This window comes from Ahaetulla prasina, chromosome 2, assembly GCF_028640845.1.
Source record: "Ahaetulla prasina isolate Xishuangbanna chromosome 2, ASM2864084v1, whole genome shotgun sequence".
Classification (NCBI taxonomy): domain Eukaryota; kingdom Metazoa; phylum Chordata; class Lepidosauria; order Squamata; family Colubridae; genus Ahaetulla; species Ahaetulla prasina.
In genome coordinates, this window is record NC_080540.1 from 304,158,176 (window position 1) to 304,181,670 (window position 23,495).

The 23,495-nt window shown below is 54.1% G+C and overlaps 1 protein-coding gene across 4 annotated transcripts in view; it reads right to left on the reverse strand.

Moving 5' to 3' along the window:
• The window catches only part of NPR2 (natriuretic peptide receptor 2), a 30,651-nt gene extending 7,156 nt beyond the window's left edge, over window positions 1-23,495 (reverse strand). For all 4 annotated transcript variants that reach the window (XM_058172511.1, XM_058172509.1, XM_058172508.1 and 1 more), the window contains exons 1-10: window positions 22,634-23,495; window positions 7,447-7,649; window positions 6,064-6,177; window positions 2,044-2,179; window positions 1,723-1,817; window positions 1,407-1,533; window positions 1,042-1,126; window positions 449-569; window positions 227-301; window positions 55-132 (exon numbers count right to left, since the gene is read on the reverse strand). In XM_058172511.1, coding sequence (XP_058028494.1) covers window positions 55-132; window positions 227-301; window positions 449-569; window positions 1,042-1,126; window positions 1,407-1,533; window positions 1,723-1,817; window positions 2,044-2,179; window positions 6,064-6,177; window positions 7,447-7,649; window positions 22,634-23,393 — 1,794 coding nt within the window. In that variant the 5' untranslated portion in view covers window positions 23,394-23,495. The remainder of the gene's footprint in view (window positions 1-54; window positions 133-226; window positions 302-448; window positions 570-1,041; window positions 1,127-1,406; window positions 1,534-1,722; window positions 1,818-2,043; window positions 2,180-6,063; window positions 6,178-7,446; window positions 7,650-22,633) is intronic.

The following is a 23,495-nucleotide window of genomic DNA, read 5'->3' on the forward strand; positions in this document are numbered from 1 at the left end:
TCTTCCCTGCAGCAGAGGCTGCCACCCCCACAAGACCCCCGCCCCAGTACATACGTGCTTAAGCTCGAAGAGCACCTGCCTCGTCAGCTCAATCCGCTTCTTATTGATGTGCTTAATGGCCACCACGTTTCCCTGGAGGGCAAGAAACGAGCAGAGCGGGGGTGGGGTGTGAGCCGGCCTGGCCTCCATTACAGCTGGGGCTGGAGAGGGGGACGGAGGGGCTCACCTTGAAGAGTCCTGTGTTGGCAAAGATCTGGTACTTGCCATGGGCCGTCATGAGGGAGCCGTAACTGGAGCCACGCTGGAGAGAAGTCAAGGCAGAGAGTCACAGCCAACCGAGACTGAATGGGCAGGAGGGGGAAAGGGCCCCATAAAAGCTAATGGGCTGGGGAACAGGTGGGGGGCCGGGCCTTGGACGGACCCTCCATAGGTCCCCCATAGTACCTACCAGCGAGAGGGTGAGTCGGCTGCCTGCCCCCTTGTGATAGCGTTCCGAGCCCCCAAACTGCAGATCCTCCCAGCGTATCCGCCACAGCATGCTGGCCAGCTCCTTCTCCAGCATCAGCTTCCTGCTAAGAGCCAGAACGGCTCCTGAGCTCCCAGACCCAGCCTCGACCCCTCCCCCCCCAAGTGCCCTGCAACTGGAGCTGGCCTGGACTCAGGGCTGAGTCTGCAGCGCAAGAGGCAGAAGCTCCTTTGGTCTAAGGCGCCCACTGCACCCCAGCCCAGCCCACCAAAGGCCAGCCAGTTCACCCCAAGCAGCCTGGCACGTGTGAACATACCAGCCAGACCTTCCTCTGGTTTACCCCACTGTGTGAACTCTCAGAGGTTGTGGAGGAGGTGCTTCCATGCAGCCCAGCCTCCCCAAAGGCTGAGGAGGGAACACTTGGCTAAGCCCAGCCTGGCCCTGACCACACAACACAGGGGCGCCGCTGCAGCAATGCCCCTCCCCCTCCCGGGATGCACACTGCCTGTCTGGCCAGGGCATCTCCCTTCCCGCCCGCTGTATTCCAGTCCCCCCCCCTGAATTTGCTCAGGCACCTGAAGATCAGGAAGCTGGAAACCCCAAACATGATGAAGGTGAGTCCGGCCCCTAGCGCCAGGATCGCCAGGGTGCTGAGCGCACCTGCAAGGACACAGCAAATCAGAGAGGGGGCTCTGCCTGCCAGCCACCCCCAGGACGCACCCTGAAAGGCACAGGCTGAATGTCATTGGTGGGTCTTTCTGGGGAGGGAGGGTGGGAGGGTATATCCACCGGGTGGGAGAACCAGCTGCCCATAGCAGGCAGGCCATCCAAAGGAGGGAGGAGAAAACGGGGGTCAGGGATTCTCCAAAGCTGTCCCAGGATGAAGGGAGTCCTGTCTCTTCCCCAGCTTCCTTTGGGCAGCAAGCCTAGAAATACCCACTTTTGTCACAGGAGGGGTCATCCATGTCAAAACAGGGGGGGTTATCGAGAGGTGGCTGCCCCTTGACCCAGTGGATAGGCCCCAGCCACTTCAGCTGCTTCTCCGATCCCACGTAGTGTCCAACCACCTGTGGGTAGAAGGCCGTTGGCTCGCCTGACCAGATGTTGCTGTTCTCCCACCACCACCATGGAGAATGAGGAGTGACTGGCCCAGATGTTTTCCCTCCAGGAGAAAGAAGGGCTGGTGTCTCCTGGCCAGGGGAGACCAGGATGCTGGGTGGACTGAGATTGGGGGCTGCCGAGGGGCTCCAGCCTACCTGGTACTCTCCACTCTCTCCCTCCATCATGGCCCACAGGTTGAAGTCTGTGTCGCGGTCATTGTTTTGATCCATGCTCACGGTCCCAGTGATCCCTGGACGAGCAAAAGCGGGCACATATTTGGGTCAGGCCCCTAGGAGCAGTTGGGGCCAGCAGTACTGTCACCCTTGTAGATGGAGCTGTGGACAGGTCACTCTCCAGGGCACCTCACCCAGGCCAGCCTGGGCCCCAGACCTGAACCTCCCGTTCAGCCGCTCCAGCCCCCACTTCCACTGGCCACCAATAAGGTCTGGGAACCCCCCTCCTTGCAGCCCTCGTACCCTGGAACCTGCGCCCCTTCATCTTTTCCAGGATGCGGCTGTTGTTGATCTTGGGGTCGCCCTCGTGGAGGGTCTCGTTCAGGGCCAAAGCGTAGAGGAGCAGCCCATCATGGAAGCAGCCGGCCACCAGGTTTTTCTGTTGTTTTGGGGGGAGCCAAAGGGGGAGACGGAGGCATTGCTCAGTGCCCTCCAAGGCACCTCCTCCTTCAGGTCCTGTGACCAGGAAAGCCAAGCAGTCAAAGGGCCCACCCACCCCTTATCTAGGGAGGCAGCAGGAATATGGCGTGGCCCCGTTAATTTAACCTGGTGTCAGTTATGTGTTAACTTCGGATACCCCAAATTCCCCTCGGTTCCCATCCACAACAAGCAAAGGTGTCTAAACACCAGGACACAGGAGCCCTTTTCTGCTCGGATACAGAGGGAGCCCTCCTCCATTGCACCCCTGCGATCAGGATGAGCTGGTGACTGCCAGCCCTTCGATCCAGAGTCTAAAACTAGGGAGGCTTTACTCTTATTCGAAGGCAGAAAACATGGACATGTTTATTTCAGAAAAGGGGAACAAAATCTCTCTGCTGCTGCCCCAAAGGAGACCAGGAACAGCTCTGGGTTGTGAGCTCAGCTTTTGCCGACAACCCAAAGTGTGAAGAGTCTTCAGCCAGTTGCCTTCCTGTGCCCCACAGCCCTCTGTGGGAGGAAGCAGTTGCCAAGGTCTCTCCCCAGCCGGGTTCACACAAGAGGCTGAGTTCGGCTGAACGGGCACCGGGTGCTAAAGCAATCCTAAATTTCATTATCAGAGGGATACAATCAAGATCAAGCGAGGTACTTTTTATTTATTTAGCATATGGCACGTGTTAGCCAGGGATCACCGAGGTGGCTGGCTGCCTCTGTGAAAGGGATTTTTTCGGGTGGTGTTATCTTTACCCGTGGGACCCCTGAATGCTGGTAGGCAATCGGGGGAGGCTCATTTCTTGTCCCAAGTGAGGTATTGATACCACTCTATAAAGCCTTAGTAAGGCCACACCTGGAATCCTGCATCCAGTTTTGTTCACCACACTGTAAAAAAGATGTTGAGACTCTAGAAAGAGTGCAGAGAAGAGCAACCAGGATGATTAGAGGACTGAAGGCTAAAATATGAAGAACGGTTACATGAACTCGGCCTGGCTCGTCTAGTGAAGAGAAGCATCAAGGGAGACATGATAGCCATATTCCACTATTTGAGGGGCTGCCACAGAGTGGAGGAAGGGGGTCAAACTATTTTCCAAAGCACCTGAAGGCCAGACAAGGAATAATGGATGGAAACTGACCAAGGAGAGATTCAACCTGGAAATAAGGAGGAATCTCCTGGCAGTAGAACAATCCACCCATGGAAAAGAAGTTGCCTTCAGAAGTTGTGGGAGCTTCATCATTGGAAGTTTTCAAGAAGAGACTGGACTGCCATCTCTCAGAAATAGTGTAGAGTCTCCTACTTGGGCAGGGGGTTGGACTAGATGACCTACAAGGTCCCTTCCAACTCTGTTAATCTGTTAAATTCTGTTAATCTGCTTTGGCTCTCGCTGTAAAGGGCTGGAAGGCAGCAGGGTGAGGGGGGCTTCCATTGCTGAAAGCTCCTCGGGGGTCTGAATGCAGCCAGCAGGTCCTGCTGCCGCCTCTGTGCTTGGGGGCCTGCGAATGAGCAGGCCTGGCTGTCAGCAGGTGAACAGCCAATCGGGAAACACTTGCTAAGCGAACAATGAAGGGAGAGGTGGCAATACAGCCCCCCACACTCCTTAATGCCTTTTTCTGCCCGTCTGTGGATTCCTGGGAAACTGCACAGAAAGTGAGGAGGGGAGCTTAAAAATAGGAGCAGCCCCATGGAAAGGAGTCAGGATGTGCGTGGGAGGTGGCTACTGTTTCCTGTCTGCACCCAGAATCGCTTCCACAGCCTGGTGAAAGGGCCCCTGCTGCTTCCCTCCCCCCACTCCCGGAAGGAAAAGGTTAATTACTCACCCTCACCTCTTGCAGAAGGGGAATATACAAAAACATCCCCCCCAGAGTCCCGATGGGACCTCCCTGCCCCAGGTTCAAGGGCATCGGTTCAGCAAGGCAAGCAGCACTGCCCCCAACTTCCTCCCACCCCCCCAGTGCTGGTCCTAGGAAGGAGCAGGTCCATTTACCTAGGCAGTAGTGGGGGGGGCAGTCTGGTCCTCCCTGCAAGTAGCTCAAGAGGGCAGGGCCGGTGCCCCTCGCCCACATGCCAACCAGGAAGGGCACAGTGAAGCTTATCTGGGGGGCAGCTCCAGGTGCTCAGTAAGGAAGAGCCCTCAGAGCAGAACCCGCACACAGCTCTTCTTTGAACCAGGGTAGCTGTGGGCCTCTTTTATCAGCATGGCTGATACTAATTCCTGAGCCATCGCCAGGTAGATGTTTGGGCAGAGACCCCTGCCCTCAGGCTGGGAGGACGGGCCTGACATACATATACCCCTCCCGCTTCTGCCCAGCCCCTCAGGCTACTGCCTGCCCTCCCCAGCCCACCAGAGTTGGCCTTGGCTGGCTCTAGGGGTCCCGAAGAGGTTTCCCTGTGGCCTGTCTTCTCTAGGTAGCCCAGAGTTGTGGGGTCCCCCTCCCCCAGAGAGGGGGACTTTCAAAGTCCTCTACTTGGAGGTTGTGGGAGTGTCATCATTGGAGACTTTCAAGAAGAGATTGGACTGCCATTAGTCAAAAATTGTGTAGGGTCTCCTGCTTGGGCAGGGGGTTAGACTAGATGACCTACAGGGTCCCTTCCAACTCTGTTAATCTGTAAAACTCGCTGCAAGCACAGGCCAAGGAGGCCAAGAAAGACCCTCCCACCCGCACATGCAGGACTTCCCTTGCCAGCCGAGTGTCCCCCCTCAAAGAGGACAGTGAAACTCTCTGCATCCCCCTCTGGAGGCCTCCACCAAGGGGTACCTTGGGTGGGGAAGAGTCCCGTTCGTTCTCTGGACCCAGATTGAGGGTGATGTTTGACTGGACCATCTGAAAAGCTCTCGAGTGCAACTTGGGATGGCCAAACATACAATCTGCCTGCTTCCCACTGAACCTAGCAGAGGCCATTACACCCAAGGGGGTGAGAAGGATAGAAACCTTTAGACAATCCTCGGGAGAGGAAGAAGGGCGAAACAGGCTGGGGGGATCTGGCACAAACAGCTGGAAAGGCACCAGCTGGTGAGGGGCTGGACAGGATTAGACAACTCTGGAGAGAGGATTCTCTGCCCCTCCCATGAGTGTGTGAATATGTGCACTCATTTGAACCTCCTGGCCTTCTGATTTTCTGCGCTCGCTCGAGAGAGTCCCTGCACAGCAAGGGAGTGTCGGTGCAATGTTCCTGATGCAGTCAAGTCCCCTCAAGGATTGCTGCAGCTGCTTCCAGGCCCCTGGCCAGTCAGGCCCCACAATGACAACTCCAGCAAAAATGGGGCCCAGGCTTCGGGGAGGCTCTCAAAGCAGCTGCACCAAACCAAGTGATTAAGGACACGGCTACCTTAATGCATCAAGAAAGGAGCTCCAGAGCCAGGTATTTCTCTGCTCCCTTCAGCCAATTCCAAGAAAGGGAGCTGGCGGAGCCTCTTTAAAGTTGGCGCCTTACAGTGTCAGTGCCTCAATCCATGCTCGGAAAGCCCGGGAATTACCTGAGCTGACCTCGAGCCCTAAGTACCACAAGGAACTGCTACTCACTGGGTGCAAAGCTACAGGGGGCCGACTGACCCCGAGGGACAGAGGGTGCTTCTCCCAAAGTGGCGAAGGACGAGGCCAGCCCTGCTATAGCCTGAGAACCATCCCATTGGCTTTGGCTCCGTAAAGCTGCAAGTAGCCAGTCGCTCTTGGCAAAGGCCACCCGTGCTGGCCCAGCCTCCGCCTGGCTCTCCCCGCCCGAGGCTCTGCAGGTGCGGAGAGGTTTGGCCGGGAGGGCCGTCAGGCAACCTCCCTCACTGTCAGAGGCATTGCCTGTGGGGGAGCTCCCGGGAGGGGGAAGGGATGCCAAAGGGGTGGGGTGGGGGGGCTTACCAGTGAACCACTGAGCTCCACCTGATACTCCTGCCGAGCCCGCAGGATCACCTGGTTCTGGAAGTTTCGGTATGCCAAAGTTTGGGGCTCATGGTAGGTGATCACCAGCACCGTCTGCAAGAAAAGCCATTGGCTGAAGGACACAGGAGCCCACGTGCCCCTGCAGGTGAGGCACCAGCCTTCTCCCTCTCTGCAATCTGTCTCTCTCTCTCACACACACACACACACAAACACACACCACGCTTGCTTCCAGCACGTAGCTGTCTGGAAATCTCACACCAGGCTGCAAAATGACTCCCATCTGCCCTGCCAGCAGAGCCAGCAGGTGGGGGCTTTGCAACCTCTGGGGGCTGCTTCTGGCTCCCCTTGCCTCAGGCACTAGTCTCCCCCCCCCCCGCTTTGCCCATCCTGCCTCTCCCCCTCCCCATCTGCTCCTCATGAGCATTTCTGCAAAACCTCAGCCTCTTTGGGGGGGGGACGGGGGGGACGGGACAAAGGCTGTTGCCATGCTCAAGACCTGCATTTGAAAGTGGCTGAGAGGAAGGGTCAAGGAAGCCAGTCTGCACTTCCAGTGAGGTTTGGCTTCATTGCAAACCCCCCTCCCGTGCGCACACACACACACACACACACACACACACTTTGAGGCAAGCAGATGCTGGCCGGGTAGAGTTGGCCTGGCCGGCTCTCTGGGCCATGGGCACTAAGGGAGTAAAAGCACTCAGGCAGTCCATGTGTGAAGCTGGCTGCTCACCAGGGGCTTATGCTCTGCTCTGCCCACAACAGGGCCAGGCTGGCCTCCCACCTCCTCCCCCTCAGCAAGGGATTAAATTCCTGCCCCCTCCCGCTCTTCCTGCAGAAGAGATCCAGGATTTTCTGTTCTGCTTTGCAGCAAGCGGAAGGGGCAGCGGAAGGGGCTTCCCTGGAGTTTATGGATAGCAAGCAGGGAACCCCCTGACACATCCCCCATCACTCCACACTGGGCACCTCAGCTCCTCTAGCTGTTGAGTTCCCGCCAGGGCCTGGCCAGAAAGAGACACGCAGAGTTCCCCCCTTAGAGGATTGAGAGCCACAAGTCCTTCCCCTCTGAGCAAGAGAAGCCCCAAGCCCAGGGAGAGAGCCCAAGAGCAGAGCGGGGGGGGGGGAAGAGGAGGCTTCACCCTGGCCACCAATGTGCCCACCCACACTCTGAACCACTATCCTTGAGTAGAGCCAGCGTCCCAGAAGAGCAGCTGGTGGGGCTCCCCTCTGCCCAGCCCAGGCCCTTCCGTGAAAGGCCTCGAGGGGCCTTCCTTCCCCCAAGACAGCAGCCTCGACATCCCTGCCGCTTCCCCATGCCTAGGTGTCCCAAGGATGCTTGCTCCCTTCTCCGGCTTCTGGACTGACCTGGAAGGCCTCCCGCAAGGTGCCCGAATCCTGGCCCTCCTTGCTCTGCCAGGGCTTGGCGGCCCCCTGGTGCCCATCCCCTTGCAGGCTCTCTCCAAAAACATCCACATAGAAGAAGACATAGTCACCGTGGGTCATGCCCTCCAACTGGGCTCGACGCATGACTTGGTGCAGCATCTCCAGGGGGCCACAGATGTAGATGACTGCCAAGAGAAGAAAGGCAGAAGGAACCCCATTTGATCAGTTGCTCTCCCTGTCTGTCTGCAGCTGGTGCTCTCCCGGAACACCCCCCCCACACCTCCCCTGGCAGACAGTGGAGTACCCGCGGGGCTCCCAGAGGTTTCTAAAAATGACCCCCACGTTGTCATGTTTCTGGTTAGAAACGGGGAGGCCTCATACTCCTTGGGAAGCATCAAATTTAACTGTATTTATTGAATTGCTTTCATTTAAATCAAATAAAACAAATTTATTGCTTTCTCCCCAACTTTTTTGTTTGCACTCAAATGCCCCCCGCAGCCCCAGGTGTCTAAGACTGTGCGCTCCTGAGCAGCAGAAGGATGGCCGTGACAGCAACGCCCACGCACGGAGCCCCATGCAGAAATGTGGATTAGGGCCTCTTCTGTGGTTGCCCCTGACTGCCAGCCTCCCTCTGCAGCTGGGCCTTTGCCCCCTCTCCCAGAAAGGTGAGTTGGGTACTATGATGAAACCCCCAGCCGGGTCCATAGAGAGATATCAGGGCTGAGCCCAGGGGTGAAATGTAAAATTTGTTACTACCTGTTCTGTGGGCGTGGCTTGGCAGTGGTAATGTGACTGGGTAGGCGTGGCCAACTTTTTTTTTTTACATTTAAAAGCATTTTTAAAAGGTTTAAACATTTTTAATGTTTTTAAAGGGTTCTGATGATCCCAGCTGAGTTGCCTGATTGCCAGAACCTTTTAAAAGAATTTTTCTTACAGTCTCTTTGGCCGAAGAGGTTGTGGAAAAAATGCTTTTAAAGGGTTCTGATGATCAGGCAACTCAGCTGGGATCCTCAGAACCCTTTAAAAGCTTTTTTTTACAACCTCTTTGGCTGAAAAGGTTGAGAAAAAATGCTTTTAAAAGGTTCAGATGATCCCAGCTGAGCCACGTGATCATCAGAGGCTTTTTTTTTTATTTTTAAAAGCATTTTTTCAGCTGAAGAAAAAATGCTTTTAAAAGTTAAAAAAAAAACCTTTGATGATCATGCGGTTCATCTGGGCATGTGGGGGGCAGGGATTTTTGCTACCACCATTGCTACCGGATCGAGCGATCCGGTCCGAACTGGGAGCATTTCACCCCTGGCTGAACCCCACTTGGCCTCACTGATGCATCTGGAGACATTTCACTGACTTATTTATCATTCATGCTCTAGCAAAGAAATTTGATCCAGATCCAATACTCAGCTACAATATATATAAATAAGAAACTTTTTATAAAATGAAAGAACCTGATATTGTATAACGTTGTATTTTATAAACAAAAGAAACCAAGAGAGAGATAAAGCATACACAAAATGCTTTCACAGTAGAGTGTAGCAATGGATCTTCAAAACCTTGAAAGAAGCCAAAGCCAGGCAAAGGGCGTGTTCAGGGCAAGGATCCCTATTTTCTAAAACCACCATCCAGGAGCCCCAGATGGGCCTCTTCCCGGATGGACTGACCTATGGACAGAGGAGCTTGTGCCAAAGGTCACAGCTGCTGGGCAAAATGCGGATGTGGGGGGAACTGTTCCTCTAGACTTCAAGCCTTTTAAGGGCTTCTAGAGAGTGGCAGGCCCTTGCGGAGACCCTGCCCCCCAGAATCTGAGTTTTTCCCCCACCTGGTGCACATCACAATCCTCCCAAGGCGGGCAGGGAGTCGGCCACGTGTGGTTAGCAGGGGCCATTCAGACCTCTCCAGGAATGGAGGCACCTGAGAGAGGCCCCTCTGGCTGCTGCAAATAGTTATTCTGAGCCACAAGAAGTATTCGAAGAGGGGGGGGGTGTCCCCCAGCAGCAAGCACCTGCCTTCAATGAAAGAAGAGCCCCTGGGATGTGCAGGGGAAGGGAACTCCCCAGACGGCCTTTCCCTCTGGTCCAGGAATTCCCCCTTCCCCAAAGCTCTCTTCTGGTTTTGTTTTTGTAATGGCAGTTTGGGGACTTCCAGGAAGCCGTCACTCCACCTGGGCCATTCTCCTGCCTCTCCTGTTCCCCCAAAGGTCAAGATACAAGGGGGGTACACCCCTTGGATCAGTTTCAGATGGAAACTGACAGAGCTGCCCCACCGCTTTAGATTAGTAGCCCTGAAAACAAGGTAAGGGGGCAGAGAAGGTCAACTTGATCGCTCCCCCCCCCACACACACGACTGCAGCTGGGGCGAGTCAGAGGAAGAAGAGGGGAGGGGCGTATCATAGTTGGAGGGGCAGCTGAAAGGGGCTCAGGAGCTGGCAAGAACAGGGGCATCAGAGATGAGCAAAGAAGAAACAAGGCCAGAAATCAAAGATTGATTTAGGCAGCAACTTGGAATTAAGGAGGAATTTTCTGACAGCTAGGACAATCAATCAATGGACAGCTTTGCCTTCAGAAGTTGTGGGTGCTTGATCACTGGAAGTTTTTAATAAGAAACTGGACAGACACTTGTCTGGTATGGTATAGGGTCTCCTGCTTGAGCAGGGGGCTGGACTAGAAGACCTCCAAGGTCCCTTCCAGCTCTGTGATTCTGTTAAGACCACTCAAGTTCTTGACAAGGAGAAAACCTGTTGGATTTACCTACCCAGTGCAGATATCCAGAGAAAGAAGATGAATCCTTGGTACTCTGTGAGATTGGTTGTTTTCTTGCAGATGTTTGATTACCCAAACTAGGTAACACGGTCAGTGGTCGTAAGGAGTGCGGTTTGAGGAAGCAGAGGCCCCAAACACAAGAAGATTAAGGCTGGATGAGCTGTGAGAAATTGCCAGTTAAGTTTCCACAGGCAAATGTGGAGAATTAACTGTACAGTTTACGAGATGCTCATAATCATCTTAGTAGAAGCAATTTACTACAAGCAGGGGAATCATGGAGCCATTAAGTAGCGCAATTAAGCTACCAAGCAATTCACTTCCTTCCTGTGAAGGCAGAAGACCCAATTCTGGCCTCTGAAGCCCCAACAGATGGTGGAGGTGGCACCACTCCGGATCCGTTTCTAGCCTTATGGAAATGACTGTGATCTGGATAGGGGGGGAAACTCTCCTCATCACCCCCTTGTCTCTCTTGCTACCACCCTGGAGTGCTCCGGTGCTGCTCCCCGCTTCAGCAAGGAAGAAGCTTTGTCCATGACAGGCATCTGCTGGGCTTCAGGAGCTGGTGGTGCTCAGCCACCGCTTGGAACGAGAGGGACCACCCAACTTAGGCAGCCTCTGACTGGGGTCTCCAGGGCTTCCGCTGGATTTTGGAGAAGCTCTGAGTGAGGAAACTGGAGAAATCCCCTGAGGACAGAGAATGAATCTGACTGAGCCTTTTATTAAGGACAAGGTGAAAAGAGCAGCCAAGGTAACTATCCTGGCAGCAGAGAGCCGACCGGCAACCCTGTTGCAAGAGACCTGGTGCCTCCTGGGAAGGAACATCTGCAGGGCTGCTGTGAGGAACAGGCCAGGCATCTCTCCGACAAAGTCACTAGAATTGGCTCCAAGTGGGAATTGGCTCTGCGGGCCCTGCAGTTCCCAAGGTGTGGTCTGACTTGATTATCTGGGAAGAGTTTGAGCCTATTAGTCCGGAGGAAGTGGGCACAGTCCCCAGGAGGTGACCTTGGCCACTTGGGCATCAGATCAATGATGCCCTAGCTAAGGCCTCCTGGGAGATGGTGCGTGCTCAGGTCCAGGTCCAGAGATAGCCTTGATCAAATTATGTGGCAGCTGTTACAAAAATATCAGTTAAGCTCAGGAGGACAGAAATTAAAAGATGCCCCTGGTAGACTCTCTTTAGTATAAGAGGGGGGAGAAGCTCAAGGGCTCCGAGATACTGTTATTATAGCCTATGTAAACAGAGACGGGGTGCAGCTTCTGGGGCCTGTTTCCTGACCAAGTCTGCCCTGTGGGGCAATACCAGGGCTTGGACTTCATCCTGGATTGAGGGAGAAGTCCATCCACACAAAAGGCCCAAATGGATGGCGCACCCATCCTGGCTCTCCTTGATCTCTCAGCAGCCTTCAACACTAGTGATCCTGGTATCTTTCTGACCCAGCTGAGATCTGGGGAAGAGTGGCCTTGCCGTGGTTCTCCTTCCTCCTCTAGAGCTGGTTGGTGTTTAGGGAGAGGGAGGGATCCAGCCCCAAAGCCTCTCAGTGCTGTATGCCTTTCCAACTCCTCCTCAGCATCTATTACATGATGCCTGTGGGTAAAGTCACTGGCATGGAGTATCTGTTTATTTATACATGTCTACTCCGGGCCAAGGAATTCTGTCAACGTCCTGGTGTTTGGAGGACGATCAGAGACAGGATGATGGTTATCAAGAACTGTCAGGTTCGGGTTAGTTATCCAGCACTGTCAGCTCCTCATAGGAGGGGCTGCACCACTGCCTGCTCCAAGGCTGAGGACCCCCTATTTGAAAGATGCTAGGAACAAAGAATGACCCCAACTACAAGTCATCTCCCAGGCAGCCTTAACAACCTAGAAAGGACCTGGATTTCCTAGGCTATTGGTCAAGCTCTTAGTTCAGAGGGACCTGCAAAAACTGCCTTGGCCTTCTCTCTTTCTGCATAACCTGGGCCCGCTGGGTCTTCCATCAAACTGGCTTGTCTCTTTCTGCAAAACCACAAGTGTTTCAAGGGGATGGGAAAAAAACAGTCTTGAAGAATGTTCATCTCCAGGGACAATATGGAGAAGGAACTGTGTTTTGGCCTATTTATGAACCACCAGAAGCATTTGGGGTGGTCACCCTGGAAAATAATCTGCTGGACCTTCTCTTGACCCAGGGAGATGAACCTCAAGCTTTTTGGAGACCCAGAAGCTCCCTGTTGAAGGCCTTCTCCAAAGCTACCGAGTTGGGGGTGATCATTACTTCCTGCGGGGATGGATTCCACAGACTGACCACATGCAACAGAATGGAGGCTGTCCTTCCTTTTCAACTGGCATCGCCAATCACACAGTTCATGGGACAAGCCTGCAGGGTGCCTATCAGTAAAGGCAGGGCAAAATGTGTCCCCTTCCAGTTTCTCCATGGCTGTTCTGTTTCCCTTCCCCCAATACTCCCAGCAAAGAGTCAGTCAGAGGCCTCCTTTTCTGATTTATTTACATATATATAAATGTCCTGGCTACGTCTACCCACGGGCCTGCCAAGTTTCTGGAGATAACAAGGAAATTACAGATAAGGCCAGAATTACTCACGAATATATTCTTCCCTCCGTTGATACAGATTGCCCGCCCAAATTCATTACTTTGTCCAAGACAAAAAACCAGGAAGTCCCGCCTCCTATTTATAGTCTCTGCAGATGTCACTGCATGACAATTATGACTTGGCTTTGTCCTAACTCTTCCGCTGCTGCGCACGCCGATCACGTCTACGTAACCTTGCATCACTCCAAAACTGTTCTTGGGGCGTTGCCAAATCAGAAGGAGGCTCCATGGAATCAGGCTTTGCCGGCCCCTCCTCCTCCCTTTGAGTGGGTGCCAGGGAGGGAAAGGGCTCAAGAGAAGCAGGGCTGGCCAGGTTTTCTCCCTCACTTTCTGAATCATCCGAGTCCAGGAGTCCGGGTCCAGGAACCTGGGTCACAACAATGGCCTTTGCCATGCTCTCCACAGGTCTTTTTCTCCACAGTGTCAACCCCCTTTCCTGCAATTTTTCTGCTTCCTCTTTTTAGGTCTGGTAGCCACAACAGTTCACACAACACTTAAGTCATTGCAGTAATCTGGCAACCGCGTTGTACTTGTGTGCCATACCCAAAACCTATCCAATGGGTTGGATCTGCCTCACGCAGCCAGCCTCCCCTCAAAGGAGAGCCTCAGAACCGGCCCTGAGATTCAGCCCAAGCAAGCAAGCTTAGCAACGCCAGGGGTGCCAATCCCCACACTACTCTCAGGCAGTGTGCACTGGTAAACCAGCCAACGCACTGGCACACTGGCATGGTCGTCATCCAAAGCCTCAAAGGGCTAAAAGGCGAGCCTAGCAGGCCTCCTGTTCTAGTAGGAGGGACTCAACTACTGGCGTGGCCCAAGGCAAGAGAGAAAAGCCAGCCCTTCCTGGCTCTATGGAAGGCTCCTATGTTTTCTTAAGATCCCCAGCTCATAGCTGCCAAACACAGGAAGATATGGCTGTATGACTAAGGAGGTTCCTTCCAAGCACCCTGGTAAGTGCCCACTTGCTTTCTCTGTTTTTAATGCTTTTTCAGCTCAGCTGGCTGGAATTCAGAGTGAGGCCACTCTGCATCAGCTCCTCTATGGCCATGGGGCAAGGGTGCAAAAAACGAGGTGGATTTGCCAGCCTTGTGGACTCTCTCTGCTGTCCACCCATCAAAGCTCCTCTGCTCTCTCTCAGCTCCCTTCTGGGTTGGGAGTGGCAAAACTGATGGCCTAGGGCTGTCTGGCCTCAGGCAATTAATCTTCTGTAGACACCACACCCAGCCACTGACCCTTACCGAGTTTTAGACCACATTTTAGGGAACCTCCTTAATTTGCTAAATGGAACCACCTACCAAAGTCCACCCAAGATTCTCGGAGCCAAACAGGAGGGGAGGGGGATTCCCAGACGAAGCTACCAAACAAAATCTCACCAAGGTTGAAGCTCGGCTCATTAGCCGGTTCACGTGAAACACAAATGTGTGTAAACAGAGCTGGCGCCTTAATGTTTACAGAGCTTAAACTTTGTTACTCCAAAGCACGCTAAGCTGCTTTCGGTGGGGAGGGGAAAAGCAACGCCATCCCTTCGTCTCTTTGAGCAAATTCAATTGACAGTTTATTTTAGCAACCACTGCACAAAGCTGACTGGGTGCACCTGGTCTCCTTGCCACAAACCCACTTCCCCGCTTTCCCTGATGCAAGGCAAACCGGGCATTTTCGTGGAAGGCTGGAGAAAAGCCGGGGGGGGGGATATCAGTGCCAGTAAGGACCTTGTTTGGGTGGGCTGGGACCTGTCAGTCAAAGGCAGTCCGGGCCAGTGCTGCACAGGGGCTGAGGTCCGCGATAGCCGTGGCCAGACGGAGAAGCTGGCAAACTAGGGAATGCGCCGCACACCTGGCCCCATGCGGGAGGCCTGCAGCCTGCAATGCGAGACCTGTGGCTGGGCCGCCCAGGTGGCGGGGACAGCGGAACTCAGGCCCCACAAAGGTGTCTCCCCGTCCCACCCGCCGCCCTCAAAGCAGCACAGCCAACGCCAAGGCAGCTGGTGGTTTCTGGCAGGAAGGAGCCACGCCGGGCCCCTCCACGGAAGCAGGAAGCCGTTTTCCTTACATCTTTTGTACTGGATGTGAAAGGGAAACCTTGCATACTGGTAATGCTGCTCTGCAGAATCCAAGCCGCAAAACCTGGCTTTTGAGGACTCTGAAGGGCAAATGTGATTTCCAGGATAAAAATAAAATTGCAGGGACCGAATGGAGTCATGAACACAAGGACAATCCTCAGTGAAAGAGGATAGTGATCTCCAGGAAAGTGTGCAACTGCCACTTGCAGAGTCTATGCCTTTATTATCTATTATCTATCTATCTATCTATCTATCTATCTATCTATCTATCTATCTATCTATCTATCTATCTTTCTATCTATCTTTCTATCCATCCATCCATCCATCTCACAAGAAGCGTCCCTGGGCAGCATACAGGAAAAACATGTAAAACAGTTAACGGGTCTAACATAGTTACATTAAAAATGTTTTAAAAAAAAAAAAAGCACAGAGGGGCAACCCAAAATCTGGCTAGTCCCCCAAGGCCCCCAGACTGGATGACAAAGCCAGGTCTTGAAGGATCTCTGGGAAATAAGGGATAGAGTTGAACTCACTGGGGGGGGGGTTGCCCCATAAAGTGGGCACACAGCAGAGAAGGGTGCCTCCTTGTCCTGCCTAGTGGGGCTCCCTGCAAGATGGAACCCCTGGCCAGGTCTGATGGGATGAGCAGATTAACTGGGGAGAAATGCACCCTCAAATAATCCAACCATATGGGCCACGTTTACACAGTATGCTCAACTAGCCCAGGAAAGCCCAAATGACATGCTAAACTTGGTTAGTTTTAACCTTGATTAGCTACTACATTATTCAGAAATGAGATTTTAAGCAGGGGTGAAAAGTAAAATTTATTACTACTGGTTCTGTGGGCATGGCTTGATGAGGGGGGTAATGTGACTCGATGGGCATGGCCAACTTTTTTTTTTTTTACTTTTAAAAGCATTTTTTCTACAACCTCTTTGGCCAATTTTTGCTACTGGTTTATCCCAACCACCCGCCGCCAGCGCTACTGGATCAGTTGATCCAGTCCGAACCGGGAGCATTTCACCCCTGGTTTTAAGTCTCTTCCGCAAATAGCAATAGCAATAGCACTTAGACTTATATACCACTTCACAGTGCTTCCCAGCCCTCTCTAAGCGGTTTACAGAGTCAGCCTCTTGCCCCCACAATCTGGATCCTCATTTTACCCACCTCGGAAGGATGGAAGGCTGAGTCCGCCTTGAGCTTGTGAGATTCTAACTGTCAAATTGCAGGCAGCCAGCAGGCAGCAGAAGTAGCCTGCAGTACTGCATTCTAACCACTGTACCACTGCAGCTCATATATGCTGTTCATGACAATGGAATTAACAAATATTGCCCATAAAGAAGGGCATATGGATGGCTGAGCAGTTTTTGCCAACCAGGATTGGCATTCCAGGCACTCTGAGGCAGACATTTGCTCTCCTGGAGGGAAGGCACGGAGGGTCAAGAGCAAAGGCCACTGGCCAAGTGATGCCCAGCAGCCCTTCTCCCTGGGAAGGCAGGCCTTGGGGGAGCCTCCTCCTCCAGGCCCAGAGCTGGGGTTCCCAGCAGTATTTCTCCCTCGAGCACTCAGCCCCGCCAGCCTGGTTGTGAGGATGGGATCTGTAGTATGATCTCTGGAGGCAGGAGTGGGATGGGCCTGGGGTTCTGCTTTTCTAAGACCGCACGGTCAACATGTCCAAGAAAAGAAGCTCAAGCCTCAGCTACCAAGATTCTCTCCGACTGTTAGCATAAACGCCACCTAGGGAGGGGTGGGAATTCCAACCAAGAGGGGCCGATTTCAGCCTCTTTGCAATGGTAGGACTGGACAGATGGGAGTCTGGACAAGATGTCCCACCCCAAAGGTCACAATGTTGTCTGCCCTTCTCCATGGAGGGCAGGGTTGGGCCTGGCTCTGTTCCAGGGCAGCAGGTAGTAGGAAAGAAGGTGGGGATGGACATCAGCTGAGCTGCACCTGGGACTAAGTCCTCTGCATGGGAGGCACCGTTTCTGGAAGTGCGGGGAGAGAAATGCCAGCTCTTGAGTTGCATCTGAAGAAATGGAAAAAGGCCTGCCAGGAAATGGGCACCCCAGGATGTGCGGGCAAACTTACCACCCACTTTAGTAGATCTGAATGTGCTGAAGTAGTGTACATGAAACAGCCGGCTGGACAATTGTGGCTGAAATAAGGAGAGAGACCGCAGCTACTTGGCATGCACTAAACTCGTTTTTGTTAAACATGGTTATCTGAACAACCCGATTTTCCAGCTTATACTTCAAAACCACAGCTTGCAAAACGCAACTGCATTCTCACAATAAAGGAAGCCCGTGGCAAGCCACTTGCCTTGTGATTTCATGCAATGGGTGAGGGAAGGGCCTCTGGTTGAATCCAGCTTCCGCTCTGGACTTCCTTGGAACTGGGCGCGTGCAGACTCCATGGTGCACGGCAAGGGAACACGGCTATCTTAGTCAAGCGAGCCCAACAGGCCAAGAGCCAGCAAGCCTCACTCACAATCGGAGAGATTTTAGAAAAAGGAAGCCAACCATCTGCCAGAGCAGCCGAAGAGTCAAAAGAGTCAGGAGGAAGGGCATGAGGTCAAGTCTGAGCCATTGAGCCACGGGGGATCTGGACTCAAGCCAGGGACTTTTGACTGGCTGCTCCAGAGGGAGCCATCTTGGATCTCTAAGCCAACATCCTAAATGTGTGAAGCGAGCCTGCTTCAGTCGGCAAGGGAGTTCCTGTCAGGATGAAAGGCTGGGGACTCCATCTTTGCTATGCCTTCTTTGTCCCTTTTTTTTTTGTTTTGTTTGGATTTATATCCCGCCCTTCTCCGAAGACTCAGGGCGGCTTACACTATGTCAGGCAATAGTCTTCATCCATTTGTATACTATATACAAAGTCAATTTATTGCCCCCCAACAATCTGGGTCCTCATTTTACCTACCTTATAAAGGATGGAAGGCTGAGTCAACCTTGGGCCTGGTGGGACTTGAACCTGCAATATTGCAAGCAGTTGATGTTAATAATAGGCTGTATTAGCCTGTTGCGCCACCAGAGGTCCCTTCAGGCAGATCATGCATTCAGGAAAAGCTAGTGACTGGGGCGAGTTGCCCCAGGTGCATCTGTGGGCTGGGCTGAACCATGATGGCCTCCGTGAACCCCCCCCCCAAATCGGCAGCCATTAGCCGAAGTGAGGAACAGCAGAATCAGCTGGACACTTCACGAGAGCAGAGATGGCACCACAATAAGGAGCACCAATTCTACAAGGGTTAGAAGAAACTTCCTTGTGCGAATTCCCAGAGAAAGAGGCAAGCTGGACACATCAACGTGTGTTCAAGGTAGGACTGGAGTGACTCTTGTTTGTTCAGAAAAAGGTAATGTAATGCGTGGAAGCCACTTAATAAATTGCTGCCTTGGCTGTAAACTTTTGTCTTCTCCTTTAAGAGTACATGGCATGGTTACAAAACAATGAACAGCTTCAAAGCTCTCTATGATCATTGGTTATTTGCCCTACCTTGGGATCAAGGGTTCCCGCTGCTGCTCCCTGCCTGGGTTCTGCAGTCTTCCCCACAGAAAGGCCCTCTTCTGAAACACCTGTTAGGTCCAGGGGCTCTTTCCTAGTGCCGGTGGGCTGGGGTGGGCTCTGTCTTTTCCTGAGCTCAGCCGCTCTGTCCCGTTTTGCCTCCTATGCTGGGGGCCACCCTGGTGACCTGAAGGAAGCTCGCTATTGTCCTGTTAATGGCTTCTCAGGTCCAAGATTCAGATCCAGGGCATGAAGGCTCAGCTCCTTGAAAGAACTGGGGAGTTATGGAATCACCATGTAACCACAGTCACAGACTCCAACATCTGCTCAAATCGGGAGGTCTGACCGATGGCTGCCCAGCATCTGTTGGAAGCTCTCTAATGAAGAACTCACCACGCAGCCTGTGGCAGTCTGTTCCTTTGGCTACTAACCTTTCATGTTCCTCCCGATGCTTAGCTTCAACTTTCTTCCTTGCAGTCTTGACTTGTGACTTCTGGCCTCTGGCCAACAGAGAAGCTTCCCGTCTTCTTTGTGAGAAGAACTTCAGATGCCTCCAGCCCTTTCTTCTGCAGGCTAAATCTTTCCTCTTTGGGCTTGGTTGCTGGGACATTTTGGAAGTCCTCCCTGAATTTGCTCCCATTGGCCATCTCCCTTCTGCCTAGCCATGCTTCAGTCAAGGAAGAAAGGGGAACCCCTGGAGCTGAAAGACAAGGCTTTGCCCTCCTTCCTCATCTCAGGGGCTGGGAATGTGGAGTCAGGTCCATGATCATTTCTGTCCCCACTTGTAGCCTGCAGCCCTCAGCCTGGATTCTGTCTGCAGGGTCAAGAGAAAGGGCTTGAGATGCTGCCAGGGCATCTTCTCTTCCTCCCCCGGCTCCATTTGTGAGACAGGGATGGGCAGAGAGAGTGACAGTTCTTGCAATCGCCTTGGTGTTTGGCACTTCCCAGACAGGAGACCTCAAAGGCCTCAAGGAAGACATCCCAGAAGCCCCCAGTTCCCTTTGTGAAATGGGCAGAGAAAGGCTGCATCAGGCTCCCAGGATCAGCAAAGGGGGAGGGGATCAGCAGCTGCTACCAGGAACCCTGGAGGGCCGTGACATCACCCACCCCCATTGGAAGGCCATTTCAAAGGCATCTACCACAGATCAGCCTCACACACCTCCCCCCATCCGTCTTTATTATTACCCACCCCACACAAAATTGTAAAATTTTGAGTTGCAATACAAGCTGCTTATTCCCCTTGTGTAGAAGTTGGCAGAATCCTGTTCTCAGCCTCTATCTAAGCCCCCAGTGCATCCCCAGCCTCAAGATCTGGTTGCTCCTGGCTTGCCTTCCTTCATTTTTCCAGCTGTGTGGATAGAACTGTACACAACCTTCTAAGGGCGCCCCACACCCCATGCGCTGTATAAAAGCACAGTGTGATGTTGGCAGTGTTGTCTCTTTGCCACAGCCACACACTAGGTCACTGTTTCCATTAAACTCCACTCCAATTCCAAAAGGTCTCTCCTGCCCAGTCAGGGCCCGCTCTCCCCCCTCCCGTTTGGTTAGTCCTCCCTAAATGATTTGGGGCTGCCAATCAGTTCAGTTCCCTGCTTGCTGTTGCAGCTCCCCAGGATTCATGCAGCACCTGGGAGGCCCGACTGTTGAATTAAGGGGGCCTGGGGAGGAGAGCCCACCCCCACGTCCAGCTGACCCAAGGGAAACCATAAGCAGAAAATCCCAGCCTGGTTTCCCCTTCATCCAGTGAGTGAATCTCTGAGGAGCTGCCTTTGTGTGCTGTGCTCAGCTGGTCACTTTCTCTCCTCGAGTCCTAAATGAAGTGGTGAATAAGCCCAGCCTCAGTGGTTTATGGCCCAAAGTTTGTGCCCACCCAGATGAGGACAATTCAGAAACCAGGTGAAACATCTATTGCGGAAAGTCTTAGGCACCTGTCTTCTCCCACATGCTTCTTTGTTCTGTCCTGGATGCTTCCCAGTACCTGTTTTTCTGAACATCGATTCCTGGGGCTGATTGATTTGTTAAACTAAGCTGCCATTTCCTGGATCTCCTTAATTTGTACATTTTCTATTGGTCACTTCAGTCTGCAGGATTAGTATGTTCTGCAAATATCGATGACCAGTGATGCGACTCCTTAAATTTGCAAAGAAATTCATATAAGCTCACTTCAGGTACAGCACTGTCACCAAGTGCACTTTGCTCCAAGCTGCTAAGATGTAGGTAACATATCTTGGCTTGTTACAGACCTTGGGTTGCCTAGGATAACATGAGAGTGTTTGGACATGAAAGTGGGCTCGGATGCACATGTGACAATGGACTCAATTTGGGCCTGTGGCCTGGATGCCGCTAGGGCTGGTCACCTAGTCTATGCTTCCTGTATGTTACTAACCAGGCCCATGGAAAGCCTTGCTTGACCGAAGCCACAATGGACGACAGAAGCCAACGTTGTTGGGCCCATCGGAAGACGCCCTCAGAAGATTCGGGGTGTAGGGATGATGAATGGTCAAGGAAAAGAAAGGAATGTGGATCTGTGAAACAGTGAGGAAAAGGGGGATGAGGGTTCAATGCAGCCAAACGATGCTGATGCGACCTTATGAAGCAATGAATAGATGCAGGGAATTTAGAAACCAGAAGGGCTAAATGTGTCGGAAAGGAGGAAGTGAGGTTATGTATGGTATGTTGTGGGTGTGTATGTGTCTATTTTCATACTTGCCCACAACACACATAATGTCCTTGAATTGGTTAGAGTTACTGTATGCTTCAGTCAATGCTGATCACCAAAGAACTTGAAATTTATTTTGGGGGAAATTGAGAAACATCCTGAATTCATCTGAAAGAATTTTCTCTTAGTGGACTGGGGGGGGGGGAGGCCAAGGATACAAGAGCAGGCGAGAGGAGGGCAGGGGCCGTGGGGCACACTTCTGCTTGGGGAAAGTCTCTTTGTTTCAGGCTGGAAAGCACAGCTGCCAGACTGCGAACGGGGCCACCAAGTGAAGGTATATCTGGAAGCACAACAGATTCAGTAATTTTTGACCAAAGGTTGAGAGATTTGTGAGGTACTGAAGGGCAACCAGAGGTTCTTGGGAAAGTAGTAGAACCGCTGGAACAGCTGCCAGAAGGAAAACTTTTGCTGGATGGACTCTCCCAACAGGACGAGGGGAAGTTAGATGTTTGGGCTCTGGAGGTGGAAGTTGCTGTGTTAGAGTGGAAAGGCCCCTGTTGCAGGATAACGAAGTTGTGAAATGGTGGTGGGAAATGGAAAGCAGGAGGTTAGGTGGTTAAATTAAAGTTGTGGGTTCCCTACAATCCCTAATTGTAGCATTGCAATCTAGCCTCCTTCTTCCCATCATCCTCTCTCTGGACAGTCCACATCACAGGGTTGTTGTGCAGAAAAATGGGAAGGGGAAGGTGTGTTGGATATGTTCATCACTTTGAGTTATTGGTAAAAACAACTAAGCCCGGATTAAAATCCACAGTTCCCTGGTCCGTCCTGCAAATGGCTTCTGCTGCCAGCATTTCTGGGCAGGAAAACCTCCCGGGGGCTCAGGACCCTGCTGGTCCCTTGTCTGCACCTTCCACCTTGTGGAAGATTCCTATTTCTGATGGAAGGCGGCGCCTATGGGGCAGTCCGAAAGCCGCCCCAGCCCTCTGGAGCCGGAGGGGCTACCAACCGCGCCTCCCTGCTCGCCCTCCCCAGCTTTTCGGGGGCGTTATAACCCCGACGTCCGCCGGGGCCCTCGCCAGTCTGCGGCCTCTAGGGGCCCGACGGCAACCGGACCCGGAATCTGTGCCTCTGAGGCGTCCAGTTGGCCCGCCGAGCTGGCCTGCAGATCCTCCCGGAAAGCTGGAGCCGGTCGCGCACACAGGCCGGCCGTGGCGGCTGGCAGGTTTTCCCCCGGGCCGTCCCCGGCGGCTTCCTGCCTGCCCCAATGACAAAGCAACTCCAGCGACAGCGGCCGCCAAAATGGAGGGGCGCAGCTGCAGCAGGCCGACGGATCGATAGGTGCCTCCCGGGCCGGGCGGAGACGCGCAGAGAACAGCTGGCGCCGGCCGGCTGTTGGCTGACCGGCTCCACCCCGCGCCCGGCCTTGCCCCCGCGCCGCCCCCTCCGCCCGCGTACCGCCTGCGCCCCGAGCCCCGTCGAAGGAAGGTCCGGGCCTTCGGCTGGCACGGAGGTCAAGCTCTCCGCCGGAGGAGGAATGGCGAGCCCCGTCCGCGATCGCGCTGAGCTCCGTGCCGCCCCTCGCCCAGCTCCCGTCCCGGCTCTCACCTCGCCCGTTAGCTCGGATGAACTGGACGGCCGCGTCCGGGCCCCCCCCTTCGTCGCCGGCGGCGCTGCCGTTGTCACGGGGCGCGTAGATGTGGTAGCCGACGATCAGGCTGGCGCGGCGCAGCTCCTCGTAGACGCCCTCGATGGTGAAGTAGAAGGGGCGGTCGTCGGTCTTGCGGTCCACATACAGTAGCGCGGCGCGCGAGCTCCAGTTGAAGTGGCCGTGCAGGTGGGCCACGAAGGCGCCCAGCTTGGGGGCGGACGGGCCGACGCGCACCATGGTGCTGTAGTGCTCCTGCTTGCGGCTGAAGTCGGCGGCCACGGCGCCGGCGGTGAGCAGCGGCAGGCTCCAGTGCGAGGCGAAGCGGCCCACGGCGGCCGCCGGGTACACGCAGCCCGGCCCCAGCAGCACGTCCGGGTTGTGGTAAAGCTTCAGGTCCACGGCCTTGAGCGGCGCCACCGACTCGGAGCAGGCGCCGTTCAGCTCGGACGTGGCGATCACCTTCTCCACCGCCAGCCCTGCGGCCCGCAGCGCCGGCTCCAGCGCTTCCAGGGCCAGGTCCACGGCGGGGCCCACGCGCGGCAGCGCCCACGGGTAGTTGGGGTTGTCCTTGGGTAGCACCATGGCCACCGTCAGGACGGTCGGGGCTGGCGCGCTACCGTTGGCTGCGAGCGCCGGGATGGCGCCGGGAGCGAGAGTCGCTGAGGCGGCCAGCAGCGGCAGCAGCAGCAGCAGCAGCAGCGGGGGCGGCGAGGCCATGGGGGTGGCCGGGGGCAGCTGAGGGAATGCGCTCGCTCGGCTCCGCCGCCGCCGGATCCCTCTGCGAGGCGGGCTGTCCCGCACTCCCCCCGGAGAGGCCGC